Here is a 24,278-nt window from a genome sequence, read left to right as displayed (position 1 = left end):
GGCAGTTTTTAAAAATGACCTTTAACTGAAAACACAAAAATACAGTTTTGTATCTTTTAAAACATGATTTGCATATTAAATTTCCCAATGTGAAACAGTCTCGTGTTATTGTGAATGTAACAGAACCCGTTTCACTTGACAGTGATATTTATGATGCTGACATCCTCGTAAGGCTTATCTGTTTTGGGATTGACTTTAACATTGGAAATCCTCTGCACAACCTCCATTCCTTTAGTCACTCGTCCAAACACGGTGTGCTTATTATCAAGCCAGGGCTGTATTGGAGAACAAATGGAAAACTTTGGTAAATTTAACAAATTTATTAAATTTATGAAAATTAGGCAAAATTTAAATTTTATATATTTAAAATGAAGTGTAATACTTTCTTAACAATGATACTCAGCTTTTAAAAATTATCCCTACTTTATACGGAAATGATAAAAAGCCTTAAGTTATTCCTTGGTATTCCTGGGCGATTAGACTGCCCACTACACCACATAGACAGATGCTAAGGTCTCTTTATAAAATGGCACAGAGCTTAGAATATTGAGCATAAATGTTATACTATTGTTAAATATATTGTTTAGGAATTATTGACAAGAAAATACATGCAATTTTTCTTTTTTTCAGTCTATAGTTGCTCAAATCAGCAGATGAGGAAATGATACAATAAGCCAATAAATTACTTTGGATCATTTGAAATTAAGACTCCATATGAGATTCCTTAAAGTGAGATGATCCAGAATGGTTTAAGAAGACTATTTTGGCACAATGTGGAAGTTACATGGTGGCTCTGCTACTTCAGCTGACCTTTACAGAGTTAAGTACAATCTCCCCATGTTTCTTCTCATTACTCAGAGCTGGGAATACCAACACTGAAAGCACCATGAATGTTACAATGGACTATGAGCCTGCAGATACTTACAAATACCTTTCCTTTCTTGTTTGGTATATAATTTTGTTTACAATGGGTACTTTTTCTGCTTTTGGAAAACTGTATATAAAGAAAGCTAGGTAACCTTATACTGAGTTTCATCAAATTTATACTGCATCTGCTAGGTAAGGTACAATATGGATCAGCAACAGAGAATTCTTGCCTCGAATACCATTTATTATGATTAACAGTCTTTTATCAGAGACAAGAAATTATAAGGAATTTGTTTTAAAATTGGGAATTCATACACTCTTAATTTCTCTAATTAACAGATAAAACTAAGCATGGTACCACACACCTGTAAACCCAGCACCTGACAGACTGAGGCTTGGGCTAACATAGAAGACCTTGTTTTAAAGAAATAAAAATAAGCCAGCGGTGTTGGCACATGTCTTTAATCCTAGCAAACAGGAGGCAGAGGCAGGTGGATATCTGAGTTCGAAGCCAGCCTGGTCTATAGAGTGAGTTCTAAAACAGCCAGGGTTACACAAAGAAACCCTGTCTCGAACAACCATAAATACATTAATGAATAAATAGCAATAAAAATTCAAAGGATGAGGAAATTGCCCGAGAGGTGAAATAATTTGCTTTAGGTTGCATAAAAGTAGTGGGGGCAGAGTGGAGACCTAAAACTCAAGTATCCTGAACTTAGAACACTGTATTTTCTACTGGACAGAAATAATGTTTTCTAAACTCATTTGTTCTGCTGTTGAAATTTTCATCTCTAAATTCTGTTTTCTATCTGGACAGATTTAATAGTACAGAGAACAGAACAACGCAGATCCCCTACTAAATTCATATTCTCAGTTCATAAACCATGAACTATCATTTATAGACAACGTACTCACCGTTGGTACTACCGTTATGAAAAACTGGGATCCATTAGTATTTGATCCAGCATTGGCCATGCTGAGTGTGTACGGTCTGTCATGTCGTAATGTTGAGTGAAATTCATCTTCAAACTCTCCTCCCCATATGCTTTCTCCTCCCATACCAGTACCTGTTGGATCTCCTGTCTGAATCATGAAGCCCTGTTAACAGAAAGTATAAATATAATACCTTGTCTTTTTTATATGTAATCTCTGTGTGTGTGACTACAGGTTTGTATCTATCAAAAGTGCTTTGTATTCAGTGAAATCTTCAACTTCCTTAAATTAAATCATGATTAGATTAACCCTATAGTAAGTTTGAATGTTAGATTTACATCGCTGAATCACTACTTATTCAATGATTGAAATAAAAATGCAAATGTCTTATCACGCATTATCTTTCCTGATAGCCCACAGAAAGTTTTAGGATTTACTTAGTGTCCTGTGTCTTATACAGTCCTCATCTTCTTCCCTTTCCTTTCCTTAAATACACTGACTTTCCTAGAATGCCGCACAAAATTCTGGGACCAAGCCCCCTCAGGTTCTCAAAGGTTGCATGTCATTATAGCTTTTCCATTTTCCAGACCTCTGCCTTATCTAGCTACTAGATTAATACATATCCCTTGATGCATTCTTTTACCCTTTCTTTAGCTGCTGACAAAGTACTAGAGTACTGTTTCTAAAAAGATAGTCCTGCCTTTTCCTGGCCTTGACTAAATATTCATGACCATCCAGTGCTATCTTACCTTGTAGTAAAGTGTATGTGTTTGAGAGGATTTGGGAAACTTAAACTCTTATTGTACAGAAGCATACTTTTCTTTAAATCACATAAAGTTTGTATAACATACCTTAATGATACGGTGAAATGTATGCCCATTGTAATAACCATTTCTGCTGTGAACACAGAAGTTTTCCACCGTCTTGGGACACCTATTTTATAAAAATATGAAATTATTCAGAGTATTTTAAGATAATGTTTTGAACTTCCATTTTCTAATGTTCTCAAGGGTTTCTAAACATGACAGAGGGATAGTCTTTGTCATAATTGGATCTCCTGACAAATGACAGTAGAAAGGCAGGTAAGTAGTAGTGTTCTTATATCTTTACATGCTTATCTATATTTGAGTTTGATGATAGTGGTACTTCAAAGCCATTTAGCAGTTTAAAAACCCAAAGATAACACTTTTAGATAGATACATGCATGCATGCATGTGCAGATGGTTATAATTATTTCTGGGAAAAGTAATTTTTCTTTTAAAAACAATGTTATAGTTCCATGATCTCTTTTAGATCAAGGAAAGCCAGATAAATAATCCCATTATATTTGGTATTAATAATTAACTTTACAAATATTTTAACTGTTCTACTTTTCAACTGTAAAAAGAATTTTAAGTCCTTATGATTTTCATTAGAATTCACTTTTAAAATTATAGTAGGTGACTAACAAATTCCAGAAGAAAAATTATTATCCTTACCTAAAGGATTTGCTTTGGGAGGGGAGTTGTCTATAAAAAAGCCCCGCAGACCTAACTGGCTGTGCAGTTTCAGGTAACAGTAGTATACACTTATGTATCTTTCAAGTTTACTCTAGCGCCCTCCTTTTGTATGGCATTGGAGACTGAACAAGATCTTGTGTATGTTAGGGACTGTCCTGTCACGGACAACACTGTCATAGCAGTGTAGTTTGTTCTCATAATAGGCCTGCATTAAAATCGATCTCTTTCTCTAGAAGAACTTACATATCAGAGTGTTAAGGATCGGATTTTTTTTTTTTGGTTTTTCGAGACAGGGTTTCTCTGTGTAGCTTTGCGCCTTTCCTGGAACTCACTTGGTAGCCCAGGCTGGCCTCGAACGCACAGAGATCCGCCTGGCTCTGCCTCCCAAGTGCTGGGATTAAAGGCATGCACCACTACCACCCAGCCAGATGTTTTATCCAAACAAATTACTCAAAATCCATTAACATAACAATGGTTAAGCTACAGTCCAAATACACTCATTGACATTGGTATTCGTATAAGATGAAAATCATACATACTCAACAGGAAAAAGCTTGATGTGAATGTCTCCCATGCTTGTATGGACAATGGCACTATCTGAAACTCGTTTTGGTCCTTCAGCTTGAGTAGCTGCCATGACTTCTTCTTTAGAAGGCTTCTCATTAAAAACATCTCGGTCAGAATCTGCACTTTTTGTATCTTCTGGTTCTCGTTTGGTAAACTCAATAAAGAAAATGTGAGTGGTTGAATTAAAAAACTTACCTGGTAAAAATTTATAAAAAAACTTTTACTTTTAAAGGAAAGTAAGAGTTCACAACAGACCCGGATTAGCCTCAAAACCAGGAGAGTAAAATGGAACTATGGGCTAGAGAGGAGAATGGTAGGATACTGGTGATATGAAGGAGGAAAGGGAAAAATGGGGAAGGGAGCAAGGTCCATACCAAAGGAGAGGCAGAAAATAAAAATAAGGATGTCTGAAAAAGCCATAAGGAACCATTTTTTTATTCACCTAAATTTACATATAATACATACAAGTGTATGTATATACATAGCTAATTTAAATGAAGTTATGCCATTTGGGCTGACAGTGCTACTATCCCCAAGAATCATAGACTAACAAAAAAAAAACCCAGTACCAGATGTGAAGAACTCCCTTTTGAGTTCTGGTTATTGGAGTCCAAGAAACCACCAGAACAACATAGGCTACTGGCATTGCTGATGGCTTCCTCCCAGAGATTGAAGGTAGGTCCCTATTGCTGAAGGCTTCATGTCCTTTGGACAGAAGTGAGGATCTGAGCTGGGTCTGACCTGAAAGCCTCCATCCTAACTGAGCTCTCATAGTATTGGAAAGAGGGAAGCAACCAATAGTCCTACCCAGCCATGTCACTTAGGATCTACAACAATAGTTAGTATGGTAAGATATCCCTAAGGGTGTAATATTGGCACTCATATCTTAGAGGTAACCAACCACTGTCTAATTAGACTTAAGGCCTACTCAACATGAGGGAAATCATATCTGGTACTAGAAACACAACTTCTTGGAGTAGGAGGTCCTGGATCTTACAGAAGAACCATATACCATCACTTCATTAAAATCAGCATAATTTCTAACTGCATTCTAAATACCTGTTCTTGCATCCACAGATAAGTATAGGTGTCATTCATTATCAAAGAAACTTCTCTTTGCAACAGAAGGAAACCATTACAGAAAACCACAACTAGTCAAAATGCAGAGAGCAACTGATCATGTAGTGTCCAGTTCTGATGGATACATCTATAACACAACTTCTGTATCTAAGGCTCAGGAATATCATGGAAAAGCGAGGAGGGGGTAGAAAGATTCTAAGAACCAAAGGACCAGGAAATCTGTAAGATTGTGTTTCCCAGAAATGATAGAGAATTGTCACTCATGATCCCCTAACAATATGGCTACTTAAACAAGACCTGAATAAGTACAATACCAATAGACATGCTAACATGGAATGGTAAAGTCTTTCAGGTCCCCAACCTTAAAGAACTGCAGGCAACTAAGAAATATTGAGAGCAGGAGAAATAGTTTTCCCCAGGCATGAATCCTCTTATTGCTTATCTAATACCAATTAGCTCATTTTATATGCAAGTAACACTAAAATGACAGAGCAAAATTGTGTTTATATATTTATGTATTTACATGCATACACACACATCAACCTGCTTCTGCCTCCTGAGTGCTGGGATTAAAGGTGTGTACCACCACTGCCAGTGATTATAGTTTTAGTATATATCAAGAATTATCTTTGATAATTTTAACTTTATTAGTAGCTAAATTATAGATCAAAAGAAGATCAACTATTTTCATTTAGCATAAATTAATGAGTTTTTAGCTATGAGTTGGAGGTTGTAAGAAAAATTTTCATGTTAAAGAATTTATCTATGTTAGGTTAAAAGCTTGGTTGGGGTAGAGAAACTACTATTTCATGCATTTATCAACTGTATTAGCTTGAATCCATCACAGATGCTTACAATTTGTATAGAGATCTGAATGTGTACACCATTTGATTAAATTTTGTGTACTTAACAGTGAAGCCACAGTACTCCATATTTATTGGTTTTAAATCATCTGGAGGAAGAGAGCAGTGTCATAGACATACCTGTTTCCCCCAATTTACAGATTATTGATTTATACTCCAAAGCATGTTGCATATGATGAGGGAAGCATAGGAAGAAGATTTTCTTTTCTTTTTTTTTCTTTTTTTTAGTTTTTCGGGACAGGGTTTCTCTGTGTAGCTTTGCAGCCTTTCCTGAAACTCACTTGGTACCAGGCTGGCCTTGAACTCAGAGATCCACCTGGCTCTGCCTCCCCAGTGCTGGGATTAAAGGCATTCCCCACCACCACCTGGCAAGATTTTCAAGCTGACCCCTGAAGTAGAAGTTGAAATGTGTGATTGGAAGAAATAATGGCTAAAAACAGTTAAAAATAATACTCATTTAATGCAACTAGAATAAATTTGATCTGGGCAGTATAATAAATAAAAAAGAAGTCTAGCTGGGTGGTGGTGGTGGTGGTGGTGGTGGCAGCACACGCCTTTAACACTCATGAGGCAGAGCCAGGTGGATCTCTGTGAGTTCGAGGCCAGCCTGGGCTGCAGAGTGAGTTCCAGGAAAGGTGCAAAGCTACACAGAGAAACCCTGTCTTGGGAAAAAAAAAGTCTAAAGCCACAAAAGTGATAAAAGTCAGTTATAGACAACAGAGGAGTTATACTTAGATCTTAGGAAGCTGTTTGCAGTGTAAAGGATACAATGTGTGGTCTCTGTACTTTACACTGTCTGCCTAGATGATATTACTATTCTTAAGTAGCTTCAAAGATTGATTTTAGCCCATTCTTATATTCTTCTCCCAGTGCAAGGGAGTGATTGCAGGGTGTTATGTGTAATCATGTAAATGATCACTTAGCAACAACCCCAACAAGAGGCATTCTCTAGAGGAGGAGAAGATTCTTCAGGAATATGTCATCACTTCAATATAGCACTGTTACTGTGAACAAAAAGTCAAGGAAATATGTATAGAGAAAGAAATTGTGCAAGTTCTGGGAAATATATTATGTTCAAGTAAAAAGTTGAAAATAAAACAATATTTAAAAACATACAGTAAAAACTGTTGTAAACACAATTATGAACATAATTATTAGTTTCCTATTGTCTTAGCACACACAGTGATAGAAGCCAGATGGGAAAAGTTTTAAACACAATGGGAAAGAATACAGAGATACTTTAAAAACACTTCCTAGTTTAAAATTCTACAATATTGTTGTAGGCTGGTGTTTCAGTTGTTCACAAAGTTTGCGAGCATTGCCAACATGCTCCGAGAAAAGAAAACTCCCAGCAAGTCTGAAAAAAATTAATGTAATTGCCATCTCGTAGAACATTACATACCATATAAAATCGGTTCTTTTTGAAAGACGTACAGACTATTGTCGGGTCAGCTTGAACATTCTGAAGAACGGGGTTTTCAGAAGCTTTCATCTCTATAGTAGTTGCAGCTCGATGCTTTTTGGCTATTCCCTGAAACAAAGCCAGCTGCATCACTCTAATATTTTCTTGCTTCCCTAAGATCCGCACACACCTGGAAAAATAAAATATTTAATATAATAAATTGTCAGAATTAGGCTGAGAAGACAGCTCAGTGGATAAATTGATTTCCAAGCCTGAGAATTGGAATTTGGATCCAGGCAGGCCTTCCATAGTCGAAGTGCTTTTGACAGGATCCACAGGACAAACTGGCTAGCTAGACTAGGCAAATCGGTAAGCTCTGGGTTCCCTCAGCAATTCACTTGACATTAACTTCTGACTTCCACCTGCATACAAGTACAGACAGACACACCTGTACAAATACATAGTATGCAAACATGCAAGGAAAAAAACCCAGAAAGAATTTCTGATATGAGAGCTTGACATACGAAAATTAAAAAATCAACTATCCTGGATCAGAGATTTGGTTCAGTGTCTAACAGCACTTGCTGTCAAGTCTGACAACATGATCCACATGGTGGAATGAGTGAACTGTGTCCAGTACATTGTCTCCTTGACTTTCGCACATGCACAGTGTGGTATGTGCTCCCCCACCCCAAGATAAATAAATACATGTAAAAAAATTTTAAATCAACTATCTGTTTTCTATATCCAAACGACTAATGAAAGGTATCTTAAATATCTCTCTACTTTCCTGTCCCCAAAATATTTTAAATGGGTATGTATTATTAGGTTCAAAACAATCCAGTCATCAAGAAAACAAAAAGCAATAGACTCGAAGAAAATATTTACGAAAACTATGTCTGATTAAAACCTGTTATATATCACAAAGTATTCTTAAAATTCAACAATAACAGCAACCAACCAAGTTAAAATTGCTTTGGAGACATTAGCAAAGACATACAGATGGCAAGTAAGTATATGAAAGATGTTCCACATCAGTCGTCACATGGAAATGCAAACAAGGTATTACAGCACATTAGAACAGCCCAAACCCAGAACACTGATGGATACCAAATGTTTGGAGCAACAAGAATTCTCATTCATTGTTGGTGTGAATGCAAAGGATAGCATTTTGGGAGACAAACTGATGGCTTCTTATAAGAAAAAAAATACTGTTACAATATGATCCAGCAATTTAGCTCCTTGGTATTTATCCAAAGGAGTTGAAAACTTACACACACACCTGTAAATGAAGTTTAGAGCAACATTACTTACTATAATACCACAACTTGGAAGCAACAAAGATGTCCCTTAGTAGCTTGCTGAACAAACAAATTATTTAGTTCTAAAAAATGAGATATAATGTTATTGAATGATGTGAAAGAATTTCAACTTATTATTAACTGAAAGAAGCCAAAGTAAAAGGCTACATGTTGAATGATTAGCATTACATAATCTGAAAGCAGCAAAATCAGGAGAAAAGAAAAATAGTGGTACTGTAAGCTGGGCATGGTGGCTCATGCTTGTAATTAATCCTAGCACTCAGGCTGAGGCAGAAGCGTTGCCTTGAGTTCAAGGTCAACTCTGGCTACTCAGTTCCCATAAAGAGCTACAGTTTAAGACCCTGTCTTGAAAAAAGAAGGATTAGTTGTAGTAGTTAGTAGTCATTTCAGAAGTTAGAGTAATAGACTAGTTAGAGTAATGGATTAGTTAGTAGTCATTCCAGAAGTTGGAGTAATAGATAGGTGAAGCAGAGGATTTTAGGCAGTGAAAACATTCTGATAATATAATGATGGGCACTTGGCCCTTGACATTTGTCCAAACATAATGTACAATGCCAACAGGGAAACTTAATGTAAACGATGGGTAGGTAATAGGTGATATGTATCAATGTATGTTTATCACCTGTAACCAATGTACTACTTTGACAGGAGATGTAAGAGGGGTAGAGAATATACCAGAAAACTATACCTTCTCTATTTTGTTGTGAGTCTACAACTGTTTTGAAAATTCTATTAAAGAGAAAACAGACCTCAGGGTTGGGAAAATGGATTAGTGGGTACAAGGACCTGAGTTCAGATCCCTAGTACTCATAGCCATGGAAGCAAAAATCTGTAACCCTGCTGTGCGGGAGGGAGGAGGCAGAGGCAGAAGCAGAAAGATCTTTGGAGCTCACTGGCTAGCCAGTCTAGCCAAATAGGTGAACATCAGGTACAGCAAGAGACACTGTCTCAAAATAAGTGGAAAGCAATAAAGACAATTGACACTGACCTCTGGTGCACACACACACACACACACACACACACACACACAGAGAGAAATAAAGCAAACCCAAATCACTCATTAATACAATCATCCCTCTGTCCTCATAGGTTCTGTATCTTAGATCCAAACTTCAAACTAAAATATTTTGTTTTAAATTGTCTATAGTGAGCATGTATACTGTTTTTTCCTTGTCATTATTCTATAAATAATATGGTACAATATGTATTTATATAACATTTATACCAGGAATTATGAATAATCTACACATAAATAAAATATAAGAACATATGCATGTTATATGAGGGGCTACGTGATTGAGTATACTTAAGAGTTTAGAATCCACAAGGAATCCTGGTACAACCACAGGGATACCAAAGGTTGAGCGCACAGTTATAACATTTTTCTATTATTCAAGTTTTTAATTATTTTATATTACCAAGAACCACAAGATAAATCTGATTATATAGGAATGTACAGCACAAGAATTTTCTCAAAATATTCTCTAAGTTTTTTCTTTACGTTCATAGTATCTGATTGTAGATATTCTGTACTAACACCAAATGGGCTTTTTGCACAAAAGAGTTACTGTGGTTTTATGCATGTTAGCTCGCCTTTATGTCTAGCACAATGTGATGTTGAATTCTGTGGTTAAAATATTTGGCAACATTTAACACGAGCCTGGCTAATTTAAATCAACAAGCAAAACACAGACTGAAACCTGTTAAAAAGAAAAAAAAAAATAAACAACTAAATCCTTGAAACTATGTGTTAGAATTCTGCCCTCACTCCAGCTGTGTGACCGTACATGCACAGTTCAGGAGTTAAGCAAAGGGTCTTGCATTTTATGTCATCAGTATGCACTGGTGACCTCGTTTGTGCAGTGTGGTTGCACAATCTGTGCCTTAAAGAGCCGTGACTCAGACCCCACCCTCTCTCTCTCTGTTCTGCTCTCTCCCACTGTCTTCCCTCTCTCTGCACATGCTTTCCTCCCCAGGCCTGGTTCTCTTGGTCTCCCTCTCCCCAATAAAGCTCTAAAACTAATACTGGGTTCTGTTGTGACCGTGACCATTCCGAGTGGTAACCAGTGCTGCAACCAGCACTGCTTATCATTCATTTCACTATGCATATCTTCTATTTCTTTTACAAATATGAATGGAAACTTTTTACATAAAATTATAAACAACTGAGAGACCATAGGAAAATCCAGTCAAAACAATTGGTTAAGTTTAGGCTTTTGGGACCTTTCCACTTTCTCTGGAACAAACAAAACTCTCACTGTTTGCCTGATGGAGGAAATGGTCCTATATAACTGCACTTAAAATATATATAAATCATATTAAAGCTTACCGATTTGTTTCTACATTTATAACTTTAATGCCCAGCATTGTTCCATATAGCACGAAGTGTCCAGTTTCATCAAAAACGATATTAATTAATCTTACAGCATCCACCTTCTCCAGCTCACGTTCTACAGCCATTCGTCGGCCAAATTCCATGTCTGGGAGTTGTTGCCTCATCTGCTGCAGTTCAGTAAACATCTAGGAAATAAGCTATGCATTAACAAAATAACTACATACATATAGATTCATACATACATATATAAATTAAGACAGTGAACACTGAATAGAAACAGAACACATTGAGAATCGAGATTTTTGTATATTCGTACAACTTAGGATGCATTCTAAACTGTATAAGCAGGAAATGAAAGAAGACAATGGTGAGTTCAATCACAAATAGTTCAAGGCCAATATGGTTGTTCTCAGCTGTAATTCCAGCAGTCTGAAGGCTGAGGCAAGAGCACTGTGAGCTCTAGGCCAGCCTGGACTACACAGTGAGTGTCAGCACAGCCTGGCCCACAGTATGAAACCCAGTCTCAAACATAACAATAACAAATTTGTATTTCAGGGGTGTGAAGCTTACTTATAGATTAAGTACTTAAGGTCCTGGATTTGATCCCTGTCACTCTCCATCGCAAATACTATAATAGTAATTGATTTTCTAACTTAAGAAACACACACACTAAACCAGTTGATTTACATAACTAATGCTTTCTTTACAGAAATAAGCTTGCCCTTTAGAAGCCTCAGAGTAGCACTTTCAATGAAGTATAATGCAAGTCACATAAATATTTTAAAATTTTTGGATGTACATTACACAAAGTAAAAAGCAGGTGGAATTTATTTTATTCAATCTAATATACACAAGATATTACCATTTCTATAATAGTTCATAAAACAGACAAAACTTTTTTATATTACTGTTTTGGAATCTTATGTGTACAATACTTTTGGTGTGTCTCCATCTGATCTAGATACATTAAAGTGTCAAATCGCATGGTAGCTGGACCTTAGTCTATACCTGTAGTCCCAGCATTTGGGAAGATGAGGCAGGAGAATGGCCTGGGCTACATAGGAAGTTCTAGGCCAGCACAGATGACAAAGTGAAGCTCAATCCCCCAAAACAAACAAAAAAGTGAGTCACATGAATAGTAGCTATTTGTCAAGCAACTCAGCTACACATAACATGTGAAGTCCTGTATAAGGACCATGAAAAGAACATATGGCAAATACTAAATTTTGTTGAATAACTTTAAAAATTTTTTTTTTATTTGTGTGTGTCTATGTGAATATACATGTGCATGTGGGTGCCTGCGGTGGCCAGAAGAGAATGTAAGATATGGAGCTGGAGTTATAGGTTATTGTGAACTGTCTAACATGGGTACTGGCAACTGAATTTGGGTCCTGAGCAAGAACAGTAAAGCCCTCCTGAAAACTTAGCAATTTCTCCAGTTCCCTGTTGAGTAACTCTTACTATCTTGCTATATCAAAATTAAGACATCAGAAACTGTTTCAAGTTATTTTGATAAGAGCAGTTAAGATTATTATTAGATAAATGTGTTTAGGAAGAAATGGTTTTTATAGGTACCCTTTATAGTTTGGAAATTTGGTTTCTTTTGATATTTAATCCATAATTTTCAAGATATAGGTTCTAACATGAATGCCTAGTGTTAGTAGTCCATGAGCCTTATAGAATAGGATATTGTTATTCAGCATCTCAAACAGTAGATTTCAAAGCTAACCTTTTTTTTTTGTTTGGCTGTCCTGGAACTCACTCTGTAGACCAGGCTGGCCTTGAACTCAGAGATCCACCTGCCTCTGCCTCCAGAGCACAGGGATTAAAGGCAAATGCCACCACCACCGGGCCAAAGCTAACTTTTTATTGTGTATGATAATAAACTAAACTTATATCATATTTATTTATATATTTGTTTCATGTTTATATTAACTAAAATCTTCTCATTTTTTTTTTGACAAAGGAAGAAAAAAACTACAAAAACTACAAAAACAAGAAGTATGCTAGAGTTTGAGGCATGAACGTATGGTCTTCCAGAATAGCTTTTTTGTTTCTGATTACCACTTATTTATGTGCTCAAAATTGCCCAGAATGCTGGAGTACTTTTTAGAGGTTCATGATTATTTTTGCTGAAGACTCAGCTTTCAAGATATAAGTTCTACAGCTAGCCATCTATTCATATATACATGCATTTCATAGATATTTATCCAATTTGGTAAACACCTCTACACAATCTTTTTTATAATATTCTGGCATTCAAAGTATGGCCGCTGTGGTACACAAATGTATTGACACATGCAGTGATCCTGCATATTTCAGTTAATAAATACTAAAAGATAAAACTTCACATTCAATTTCTGTTAAACTAGGACTAGTTGAATAATTTTAAGTCACTGAAGTTTTTCCCCTCACCCTAGGCAGCCATCTCCCCAACTACAAAAAAAAGCGCCCTTGTGGAATGTGCTAGTGGAATGTGCTATTACTACTTTCTATACACACGTTTATACTCATGTTGGGTATTGCAAGTAATTAGTTTAAATGATACTCGTCTTTCCAGTGACAAACTCTTTTGTCATAGCTTTATTCCTCATCTCTTCTTGTCACTTCAGTCTTATTACCTCAACAAACGCTGAAGAGAATTATTAAGAACTATCACATAATGTAGGGAAGAGCATCAATCCAAGACTAAGAACAACTGAGTAGTATCTTTAATGTGCTAAGAGAAAATAACCATCAACACACATGTCTATATAGAAAAACATCTTTTATGAAATAGCAAACACATAAAACTATGAGAAAAGTAAAATCTGATTTAATTGCACTTACACTTAATGATTCATCAAAGACTCTCATGAGTTTTCCAGTTAAAAACCTGAAAATTCTAACTTTTCTATCTGATCCAATGGTTGCTATTTTCTTTCCATCAGGTGAAAAGCATATGCTGGTTGGATAAGCCTTACACTTGGCAAATTCATATAAATCTGTGTCAGTTTTATACTCCCAGTTCACATTTTTAGGGAACTTGTATTCATGAGGAGGTCCAGTCCAGTACTCGATCATTCCAGATTTGTCTGAAGATACTACTGCTTTATAAACTGGGTTTAGTCTTATTTGAGTAAGAGGTGATACATGGAGTTTGTCAAAAATATGAAGTGGCTGGTTATCTCCCCGGCCATCATAAATGAAAATTTTTCCTGTACTCTTCTCAGAAGCAGCAACTGAAGATATAGCATCTCCTGGGCAATATATCCACTCACATTGTCCAGGAAAATAGCTAAAGCAGTTAAAAATTGAGGAGAAAAAGAAAGGTCAATACAACAAGCACTTCTCTCTAGCCCATTACTAAAATCAAACTGTCCTGGCCAACCATTTAGGCAGTCTGAGATTCTTTGCTTAAATGTAGATGATAGGAGGAACTACTTAGAATAGCTACTCAATTTCTTTTTACTCTTTTTTTCTTATACTGCTAGGAATTAAACCCAGGGCCTTTTGCATATTAAGTGGTCTACCTTTAACTATACCCCAGTCCTTAATTTTCTCTTTAATGTCATCAGTGTAACGGTAATAATGTATGATGATACCAAATCAGAAGAAGAGAACTGTATACTTATTTCTGTTGGGCAGATAGGGAAACTTAATCCTTAAGGTATTCTTGGGCATTGGGTATCTGTAAAACAGTTTATGTATAACTTTCCAATGGGCTTGCATTACATCTATTCTTTTCTTTTTCTTTCTTTCTTTCTTTCTTTTTTTTTTTTTTTTTTTTTTTTGGGGTTTTTTGAGACAGGGTTTCTCTGTATAAGAGTCCTGGCTGTCCTGGAACTCAATTTGTAGACCAGGCTGGCCTCGAACTGACTGAGATCCCCCTGTCTCTGCCTTCCAGGTGCTGGGATTAAAGGTGTGTGACACCACCACTGGCTAAATCTATTCTTGAAATATTTATAATAAAAATATTTAGGTTCTGACTATGCTCAAAAGAAACTACTGTCCTATCTTGATATTAAAATTGTATGTAAGCATTGGACATGATATATGATGGACAATGTGCAAAAGAATCTGATGCATTTAATCTACACACCAAACTGACATATGTGTTGTCTCCTGCAAAGCAGTCACTCTGAAAGTTAACTGTTACACCAACCACCATAGTGTTGAGGATCAACACCTTTTTTGAATTCTTCATTTAGAATTTCTATCAGTGCCTGAAATAGACTCTTTTGAGTATTCTCAAAGAGCTACTGTTCAAATATTTGTTATTTTTAAAAATAGCAAATGTCTGGGGAAACAAACGGGGGAATAAAAGAGAAGATCAAATTAGGAAATGGCATTTGCAACCGAGAGAGAGAGAGAGAGAGAGAGAGAGAGAGAGAGAGAGAGAGAGAGAGACAGAGAAAGAGACAGAGAGAGAGAGAGAGACAGAGAGAGAGAGAGAGAGAGAGAGAGAGAGAGAGAGAGAGAGAGAGAGAGAGAAAAGAAACCTAACCAAATAAAATAACACTGCTTTCTTTTGTGGCTCATAAAATCTGATTTCAAAAGAAACTCCAAATTTAGATTTGAATTATAGACATAATACAATCCATAGTAGGACCTTTTGGATAGTCTTCAGGAGTCAGTTAAGTTTAAATGAGCTCATAAGGGTGGGGTCTTAATCTGATAGGCCCATGGCCTTCTCTGAAGAAAATGAGGTATATCCTGCCCCACCTCCTAGCTTCTTTAACCAAAGAAAACAGTAAGAAGCCAGGAAGAGAGCCCTGGTAAGAAAGGAAATTGCTGGCACTGGACCTTGGGTTTCCAAGACTCTTGAGCTGTGGGGGGTTAAAGCTTGTTGTTTAAAGGTGCCTAACTTAAGGTCACTCAAGCAAAGCAAGTCCCCAAACATTCTGATGATGGTATGACTTTTAAGTTGACATTTATTAGATAAGTATGTTTGTAGCATGTTTCTTTAAAAAGTCATGCATAAAACAAAGCACCAGTCTTAATACTGTGCTATCCAACCACATAACTTGCACATCAGTATCAGTACACTCTTTAGTTTAGAACCACCAGCAAATTCTAAACATCTATAAACCATATAAAAACACAAGCTTGTATCTTCAAAGTAAGTATACTATAGCAAGGAAGCTATTCTAACCTTCAGTAGTTAGACATAATAAGTCCTCATCAATTTATTACGTGGTATTAACTGGATATGGTGAATCTTTGTGATTCTGTTTGAAAATTTGTGTTAATGAGAAAAACCTGAGTAGAAGCCTCCAAACAATACAAGGATTTCCCCCTAACTTTCCCATGTAAAACCCCAAGTGAGATAATATATTCTGTTCAAAAGTAACTTATGATATGGTGTTTTGTTTACAATTATTTTACGAAGTTAAATGTACATACAAACACACACACATATATAAAATATATACTTTATAGAAAACTTACCCAAGCTTCAGCATATTGATCATGTCAAAGTTCACTACATCAAACACCTTCATTGCTTTATCATCACCCACAGAACAGAACAATGCTCCCTCAGAGCTAACTGCAATACTCTCAATTATTCCTATTTAAAAAAAATAAAATTAAAACATCCTAATAAATACAAACAAAATAAATGTGCATGACTCAAAGGAAAATATCACAATATTTTAAAGGAAATTTTAATTAGTACAGTTTAAACAGGAGCTATAAAAAAATATGAAACCCTTACCAAGATGACTACGAAAATGTTTAACAAACTCAATTCCTTCTTCTATTTTTTTCCAAAACTTAACATGTCCATCATGACTGGCAGTAATAATAAAATCTGTCCTGTATATATAAAAATTTTAAAGTTAATTGCCAAAACAGATCTCTGAGTAATTTCAAAGCAAACATTCACTGACAGTAACTGACTACTTCAATATAGGCTTTTTTTGTTTTGGTTTTTAAAAGACAAGTTCTCACTACACAGTCCAAGCTGACTTTATTCTAGTCTTGAATTTGTGTTCCTTCTGCCTGCCTCTTCTTAGTGCTGGGTTTACAGGTGGATCCTATCATGTCTAGTTTAGGGTTTGTTGTTTTGACTTTGCACAGGTCATTGTAGAAATAATAACAACTAATTTAATCTCAAGAGGTGAGTTCATAATTGAGTGAGAATTTAACATTAAATAAACAGTTTGGCCTGGTGTTGTACACCTGTAACCCTAGCTACTCAGAAGGCTGAGGCAGGAAGACTGCTTAGGCCGTGGGGGGAGGGGGCACGGCGGCAAAGCAAGCTCACACATCTTAACAAGGGAGACTCTGTCTTAAAACAAAAACATATAAACAAAGAAATCTCTGCTGGAATCAGTAGACTTTACTTTCTTACTGCCCTAAAGGCAGTCTTTTTTTTTTTTTTTTAAAAGATTTATTTATTTATTATGTATACAGCATGTATGACTGCAGGCCAGAAGAGGGCACTAGATCTCATTACAGATGGTTGTGAGCCACCATGTGGTTGCTGGGAATTGAACTCAGGACCTCTGGAAGAGCAGTCAGTGCTCTTAACCTCTGAGCCATCTCTCCAGCCCATAAAGGCAGTCTTTTAAAGAGGAAATTTTCTAGTTTTCAGAAGATTATAAAGACTCAAACTACTTTCACATATAGAAAAGTCCAACAATTTTTTTTCATTTCTTATTCAAGGTATTTTTGTTAATATTAAAAAAGATTCTGATCAGAACACATGTTTTTCCTACCACACATATATAAAAACTGAAACCATTTGTTGAGCACAGTGTATATACAGTAAGTATTTTACACATGCTACTTAACTTTGACAATTAAATTATTCACACTACACTACATTCATGGTTAATGGCTTAAGATTTACTTAACCCACTCCCCCCCCCACAAACAAAAAAAAAACAAAAAACAAAAAACCTTTTTGTTAAACTCTACAGCTTTGGGTTAAAAAACAAATCCAATTTAGGAGAAAAGCAGTGCCAGTATCTATCAGTTGCTTTATACATTAACAAGTTTGAACTGTATTTGGTCAGTTAGCCTATTGTTAAAATATGAAGAAATGGACATCTGAAATGCAATTGCAATTGTCTTAAAAAATCAATAGTAGACGGTTCTTAAATATTTCATCCAGTTTTGACCACAGTATCAGCCAAGCCCGATCACAGCTAATCCAAATTTCTACACAAGCCTTCTGTTCTTCCTGTATCTATTTTTGTCCTATTTGAAAGCATTCATCCGAGTATAGCCAAGATGCTCCTTTTAAAAATATGCGGTGGTGGCGCACGCCTTTAATCCCAGCACTCGGGAGGCAGAGCCAGGCGGATCTCTGTGAGTTCAAGGCCAGCCTGGATTACCAAGTGAGTTCCAGTTAAGGCGCAAAGCTACAGAGAAACCCTGTCTCGAAAAACAAACAAACAAACAAACAAAATATGAATTTGATATTACTCTTGCTCACAGGCTCAAAATCCAAATAAGGAATAGAAATATGGAATTTAGCTTATCTTTTTTTTTCTTTAGCTTCTCTGCCACTTAACCTTTTTACTCACAGTTGTTTCACCTATAACATGAAACTTTTGACTTTTAAAAGTGTTAAGATAAATCAGGTAATTAATGAAATACATAACAACACTATCTAGACATAGAATGAGTTAAAAACCAGAGGAACATTATTCCTATCATTATTACTCTTTGAGTCTTCCTGGTCATTCATTTTGAAGGTCCACTGATAACTCCAGGAGGCTTGAGTTACCATCTTCTTCTTTATAAACACCAAAGAAGCCAAATTATCATTATTCCTATCTTCTTCTTTAGGAAAGCTCTGATAATACTAGTTGATCCATTATTGATTGTTATGATCAAATCTGTTACATATACTAGGATAGTCTATCTGATAGGATGTTTTCTTTTATATAAGAAAACATGCAAGGCTTTGCTCAATTACTTAGAACTTGCAGAATTAAATCTATAAAATCCCCAAATTACTCCCATAAATCCACTCATAATTAAGTGGATTTAGATTTTTTTTTTCTGAGAATATGTAATATGAGCTACTGGAAAGATAGCTCAGTAGTTAAGAGCACTGGCTGCTGTTTCAGAGGACCTGTGTTTAATTCCCAGCAACCATATTGTGGTTTACAAAGGTCTATAACTCCAGTCCCAAGAGATCTGATGCCCTCTTTTAGCTTCTATAGGCACACAAGTGGTGCAGACATATGCAAAACACTCACACACATAAAATAAAATTAAAACATTAAAAAGAGGAGGATACACTTACTTGGTGCATACCACATGCGTGATAACATCTCTGTGCATGTAACTGCGCTCATACATGGATGCACTGGGGAGATTATCAAGATACACTCTTTCAAACTCTAGAACTGGGGAAGAGGGTAAAAATTATATTTAACGAATGAAATTAACATGACTATTTAGAATTTTCTAAATTTTGTATTCTCTTCTAAATTTAATTTTCTTTCAATTAATAAATGGGATAAAAATACAGTATTTGTTATATCAATTATAACATTACTTCAGAAGTTACTATGACAGGTTCTCAGGGATTATATAGATACTGTTTCAAAGATTGTGTGTCTATGCCATTGTATGCCCTGTGTGTACAGGTCCAACTAGGCCAAAAGAGGGTGTTGGATCCATGTGAACTAGAATTACAGGTGGTTTATGAGTTGTCTGAGGTGGGTGCTGGGACTCAAACTTAGGTCTTCTGGAAGAGGAGCCAAGTGCTTTTAATGACTGAGCTCTAGCTTCTGTTTCAAAGGGTTTGAAATTGTGACTGGTTCTGGCTTAATATGAAGGTTCAAAGAGACCTAAAGCTTTATGAAACCATGACAATCTCCATAACCATAAAGATACCAGTTATTATGGTTAATTTAACTAAAAAGCTAACAGCTATTTGTAAGATGTATGTTTATTTTTAAGGCCACCAATCCTCTAATAAGTCATTGAAGAAGAACTGAAACATGATAACAAAATGAAATGCTTGGATGTTTAGAGCTCAGGAAATCCTAGTTGAGTGCATTTCAGGTATTTTTCTAGGCATACAACAACTGGAAAAATGGAAAATTGAGGAATGTTAAAAAAAAAATCTTAATTTTATTATGAGCCAGGACCAATTTTATTAGTAAAATCAGTTTTAAAAAAGGTATTGTTTAAGCCGGGCGGTGGTGGTGCACGCCTTTAATCCCAGCACTCAGGAGGCAGAGGCAGGCGGATCTCTGTGAGTTCGAGGCCAGCCTGGTCTACAGAGCGAGGCACAAAGCTACACAGAGAAACCCTGTCTCGAAAAAACCAAAAAAAAAAAAAAAAAGTATTGTTTCCAAATAAGATAATCAAAAATGCCTAAATAAAGTTGGTAAATTGAACATGACAAACTGTTAGATTCTTGTACTGCTATATAGCACACTCAAAATTATGTCTGGCAAACTATTTCCATTAACTTTTTGAGTAACAGAATCCCCATTTTTTATGTCTGACTACTAACATTTGGTTAAATGGCCTTTCTCACATTCCTCTGTAGTGACTGTATGCACTACATAAAGGGATAAGGTGCACATGTTTTGTGATAATAAGAAAATAATCTGGAAAAACTTGCCTTTCTTCCCTAGCTTGGCGCTAGATTATTAATGCTGTAATTCTAAGAACTCAGGACAATGAAAATAAGGACCATACACTTGTTATGCTGGGGCAAAAGGTGCCTAGGAACTTCTGGAGCTTCTACACCAATCCTGGGTTGCTTACTTTGGCACTTCTTTACATAAAAGTAGTATTCCATTTGTCTTTTTAATACCATTGTTGGAGTTTGCTGTAACAAATTTTATCTTATCTGTTCTACATAGCTTTTATTGTTCGTTAATTCCTCTGAATATGTTCAAGGGAACTTGGACATAAAAAAGAGAAAGAAATAATTATTTTTCATAAGAAATCGTTTACCTTAAGATGGGTGAGATGGCTCACAGAGTAAAGGTGCTGGCCCAAGTTTGGTAACCCGAGTTCAATCCTTGGAACCCACACAAAGGTTCATAGGTAGACATAGAGAACCAACTCCACAAAGTTGTCCTGTGGCCTCCACTATGGCATGTGTGTTCCCACCTCTCTGATGCCACCAACACACACAATAATAATGAATAAAAATTTAAATATTCCTTAATTTGGGGCCAGATAGAAGGCTCAGCAGCTAAGAGTTCTGACTACTCTTCCATCTGTAACTCCAGTTCCAGGGTATCTGATGCCCTCTTCTGGACTCCTTGGACACCAGACACCTGCATGGTATATAGGCAGGCAAAACATTCACACATATAAAATAATAAAAAGGAATGTTTTTAAGAAATAGCTTTATTTAGCCAGGCAGTGGTGGCGCACGCCTTTAATCCCAGCACTCGGGAGGCAGAGCCAGGTGGATCTCCGTGAGTTCGAGGTCAGCCTGGGCTACAGAGTGAGTTCCAGGAAAGGCGCAAAGCTACACAGAGAAACCCTGCCTCGAAAAACCAAAAAAAAAAAAAAAAAAAAAAAAAAAAAAAAGAAATAGCTTTATTTAATGTAGTGTCATATAACTGTATATCATTGTGAAAGCATACAGAAAAAGTCCAATTTTAGCTCCATTTCTACAAGTTTAGAATTATTAAACACTTGTCATTTTAGATAATGTTTTATATGTTTTTATAACAATTCTTTTGTTTGTAGTTTCAGAGGTTGTGTTGTTGTTGTTTTCAAACTCATACACTACTGGCTGGCTTAAAAGAAGCATTTGGCTAAGGGTAAAAATTTTTCTGTTGAAACCGTATTGTTTATAGGATGCTTGTTTCCTATGCCAGCATTTCAGCGTTTGGTTTTTCCTTTCTTCCTTTTTTCCCTGCCTAGTTATCCCTATTTCTTCCCTTTAAGTGGTATATGTAGCAATATTTATGTGAAATAATAACAGCAAAAATGTAATAAAATACTCATTACATTTTTATGCAAAGCACTGTACCAAGGGTTGGAGCAAAAAGTGCATGATACATGTCTTTACATGTTTAGTCTAGTAATGTTCAGAAAGTCACATGAATAAACATACAACCACAAAATGTTCTAACTGCCGTGAAGGCAAAGGTTGCTGTGGAGAACACTTAACAACAGGAAAAAATAAGGAACTAAAAAGGTGTCCTTATATAAAATTCAACAACTACACCTAAAACCTAGAAGGCGCTCTCGCGCGCGCGCGCTCTCTCTTTCACACACACACACACACACACACACACACACACACACACACGAACACATTTAGGACTATTTTGTCTCGAATATGGCTTCAAATCCAGGAAACTTAAGCAACTTCCCCTGGGTTTGAAAATTCATTAGTAGACGAGTCAGGGTTGAGAACTTAAGTCTATGATTCTGAGAACCCGTACTCCTTCCCACACCTGTTAATCAAAATTAGGAATTCCAACTTTACATGACAGCTATGAGGTCAATAAAAGCACCCCCCCACAAAAAGACAGACAACTACTATTGTAGCATCTATGCTAACTAGACGGGAATCAACAGTGTTACGTATTTTGAAAAATAACCTACACTAAGACCAATTCACGATCTGTGGAAGAAATGAAGACCGTCCGTCTAAGCGCACAAACCCACACTCTCACTCCCGCTGGCGTGCGTGCTTGAAATCAACCCTCGCACGCCGCTATCACGTAGCCTTGCACTTGCTCTCGGGCGGGCACTCCGCAGCTACCTTTCCTCTTCTTGGCCAGTGTCGCCTCCACCGGTAACGGCCCAACCCAGCGTTCTTCGTTCTCATCCTCGTTTTCTTCGCTCCCCGCCACCGCCATGGCCAGTTCTCGCTGGCTGGGTTCCGTTTTCTCCCGTTCCTCTGGGTCCCGGCGCCTTCTTCTTCTCAGCTGAGAATCACTACCGCTCTCTGCCGCCATGGTGCCGGAGGCGTCAGAAGAGGCGCGACAACCGAGTGAGCTCGTACTTCCGGAGCCGCGGCGGCGCAGCCTTTCCGTCACGGCCGAGGGCGCTTCCTGATTGGTGGGCTGAGCCAGCGCTGATCCAATCAGCGAGCAGCGCGCGCAAACGACACGGCCTGGCTGTGTTGACAGGGCCTGGGAGGGGACTGACGTGAGTTAAAACTGGCTCTGGCAGGTAAGCGCGGGAGAGCGCGGTAATCGTCCTGGTTTTCCGTCCAGGATGGGAGCTGGTGGGTTTGGGAGACCCAGCCCCCCAAAATCGGATGCTTACAGCCTGGGAACTGGATGCCCCGCTCTTCTCTGCCTCTCTGGCCAATGGCATTCCAGAACCTAGCTGGTTATCCTAGAAAAAGACGGAGGGGCGGGAGAGGGTGGAAGGCACTTTTTGTTAAAAAGAATGAAGTAGATCTCTATCAGCTAGAATGTATATTGAATTTACTATAATTTATAAGATGGGCTCCCATTATTAGAATATTCTTTTTAACTAGCGTGTGTATGTGAAGCAGTTGTGTTCCGTGTTTCAATTTGCCCGTTCACGAGCCAATTCTCCATTTAATAGTTATGTACAATGGGTCTTTGCTATTTTGGAATCTCTATGTTTCTGTATAGGTTTTAGAATTTACTCATCAAGTGCGACTTTTTGTCGCTTTTTAGACTTTAATTAAGATAAATTAGTTCAATTTGGGGAGAATTGACATCTTTACATTATTGACTTAAATGACGTAGGAACGGTATAGTGTTGCATCTATTTAGATCTATTTTACAATTCTGTTGGTAACTTATTGGTTAAGCAATATAAAACTTGATTCCATAGGAGTAAAAACTTAATTCCATAGGAATAAAAACTTTGGGATGGTGTTTATTCTGATTTGCATTTGACATTGTAACCTGGAAGCCCTCTTTTTTGTTATTTCTCCATTTACATCTATAAATTTACTTAACTTTAAATCTCTTGATATCATCTCCTATTCTTTGCAGCAGCCATCTAGTAACCTTGTGTTACTTTTCTTTACTTGCATAATTTTAGCTCCTGGATGACTATCATTCTTTTTAATATGCTATCATCATCATCATCATTTTGGTTTCTGGAGACAGAGTTTCTCTCTATAACAACTCTGACTATCCTGGAATTTGCTTTTGTAGACCAACTCACAGAGATCCACCTGCCTCTATCTCCAGAGTATTGGGATGCGCCACCACGCCCAGCTCATTGTTTTAATTGGGCCATCATCCAAAACTGCTTTATATTCTTTGAGTTCTTTTATATAACTGTTTTATATACCTTCCCCCCTCTACTCTTAAATTTTTGATTGTAAAAACTTTAAGGAATATTCTATCTCTCCAGCCCCACTCCCCCTTGAGACAGGGTTTTTCTTTTATGTACCTCTGGCTGTCCTGGAATTCCTTATTATACCAGGCTGTCCTTGAACTCACAGAGATCTGTCTGCCTCTGCCTCCCAAGTGCTGGGATTAATGG

The 24,278-nt window shown here is 36.8% G+C and overlaps 2 protein-coding genes across 3 annotated transcripts in view; one reads left to right on the top strand and one right to left on the bottom strand.

Moving 5' to 3' along the window:
- Positions 1-22,815, bottom strand: Ppwd1 (peptidylprolyl isomerase domain and WD repeat containing 1). 2 transcript variants are annotated; one of them, XM_059276140.1, is made up of 11 exons: positions 22,564-22,815; positions 19,114-19,216; positions 16,567-16,667; positions 16,299-16,419; positions 13,698-14,145; positions 10,863-11,053; positions 7,212-7,401; positions 3,839-4,020; positions 2,652-2,733; positions 1,783-1,965; positions 1-275 (listed from the first exon to the last, which is right to left on the bottom strand). In XM_059276140.1, exons 1-11 carry the CDS (start codon positions 22,757-22,759, stop codon positions 132-134), a joined length of 1,941 nt encoding a protein of 646 aa, XP_059132123.1. In that variant the 5' UTR covers positions 22,760-22,815; the 3' UTR covers positions 1-131. The 2 variants fall into 2 exon arrangements, with proteins under 2 accessions (XP_059132123.1, XP_059132124.1); XM_059276141.1 differs by lacking the exon at positions 22,564-22,815 and having other exon boundaries at positions 16,299-16,321; positions 16,642-16,667; positions 19,114-19,165.
- A 59-nt stretch (positions 22,816-22,874) lies between these two features.
- Cenpk (centromere protein K) overlaps positions 22,875-24,278 on the top strand; it is a 35,233-nt gene continuing 33,829 nt past the window's right edge. Inside the window, exon 1 of the mRNA XM_059276143.1 lies at positions 22,875-22,976. The gene's annotated coding sequence lies outside the window, so the exon portion shown is untranslated. The remainder of the gene's footprint in view (positions 22,977-24,278) is intronic.

This window comes from Peromyscus eremicus, chromosome 11, assembly GCF_949786415.1.
Source record: "Peromyscus eremicus chromosome 11, PerEre_H2_v1, whole genome shotgun sequence".
NCBI lineage: Eukaryota > Metazoa > Chordata > Mammalia > Rodentia > Cricetidae > Peromyscus > Peromyscus eremicus.
This window is presented reverse-complemented; position numbering and strand designations above follow the sequence as displayed.

Excerpts from the sequence above, each read along its gene's own strand:
- Ppwd1 (XM_059276140.1), bottom strand. The coding sequence starts at position 22,759 with ATGGCGGCAGAGAGCGGTAGTGATTCTCAGCTGAGAAGAAGAAGGCGC. Across the intron at positions 14,146-16,298 it reads ATCAATATGCTGAAGCTTGG|CTATTTTCCTGGACAATGTG; the intron begins GTAAGTTTTCTA and ends TAACTGCTTTAG. Across the intron at positions 4,021-7,211 it reads AAAAGAACCGATTTTATATG|TTTACCAAACGAGAACCAGA; the intron begins GTATGTAATGTT and ends TTCTTTATTGAG.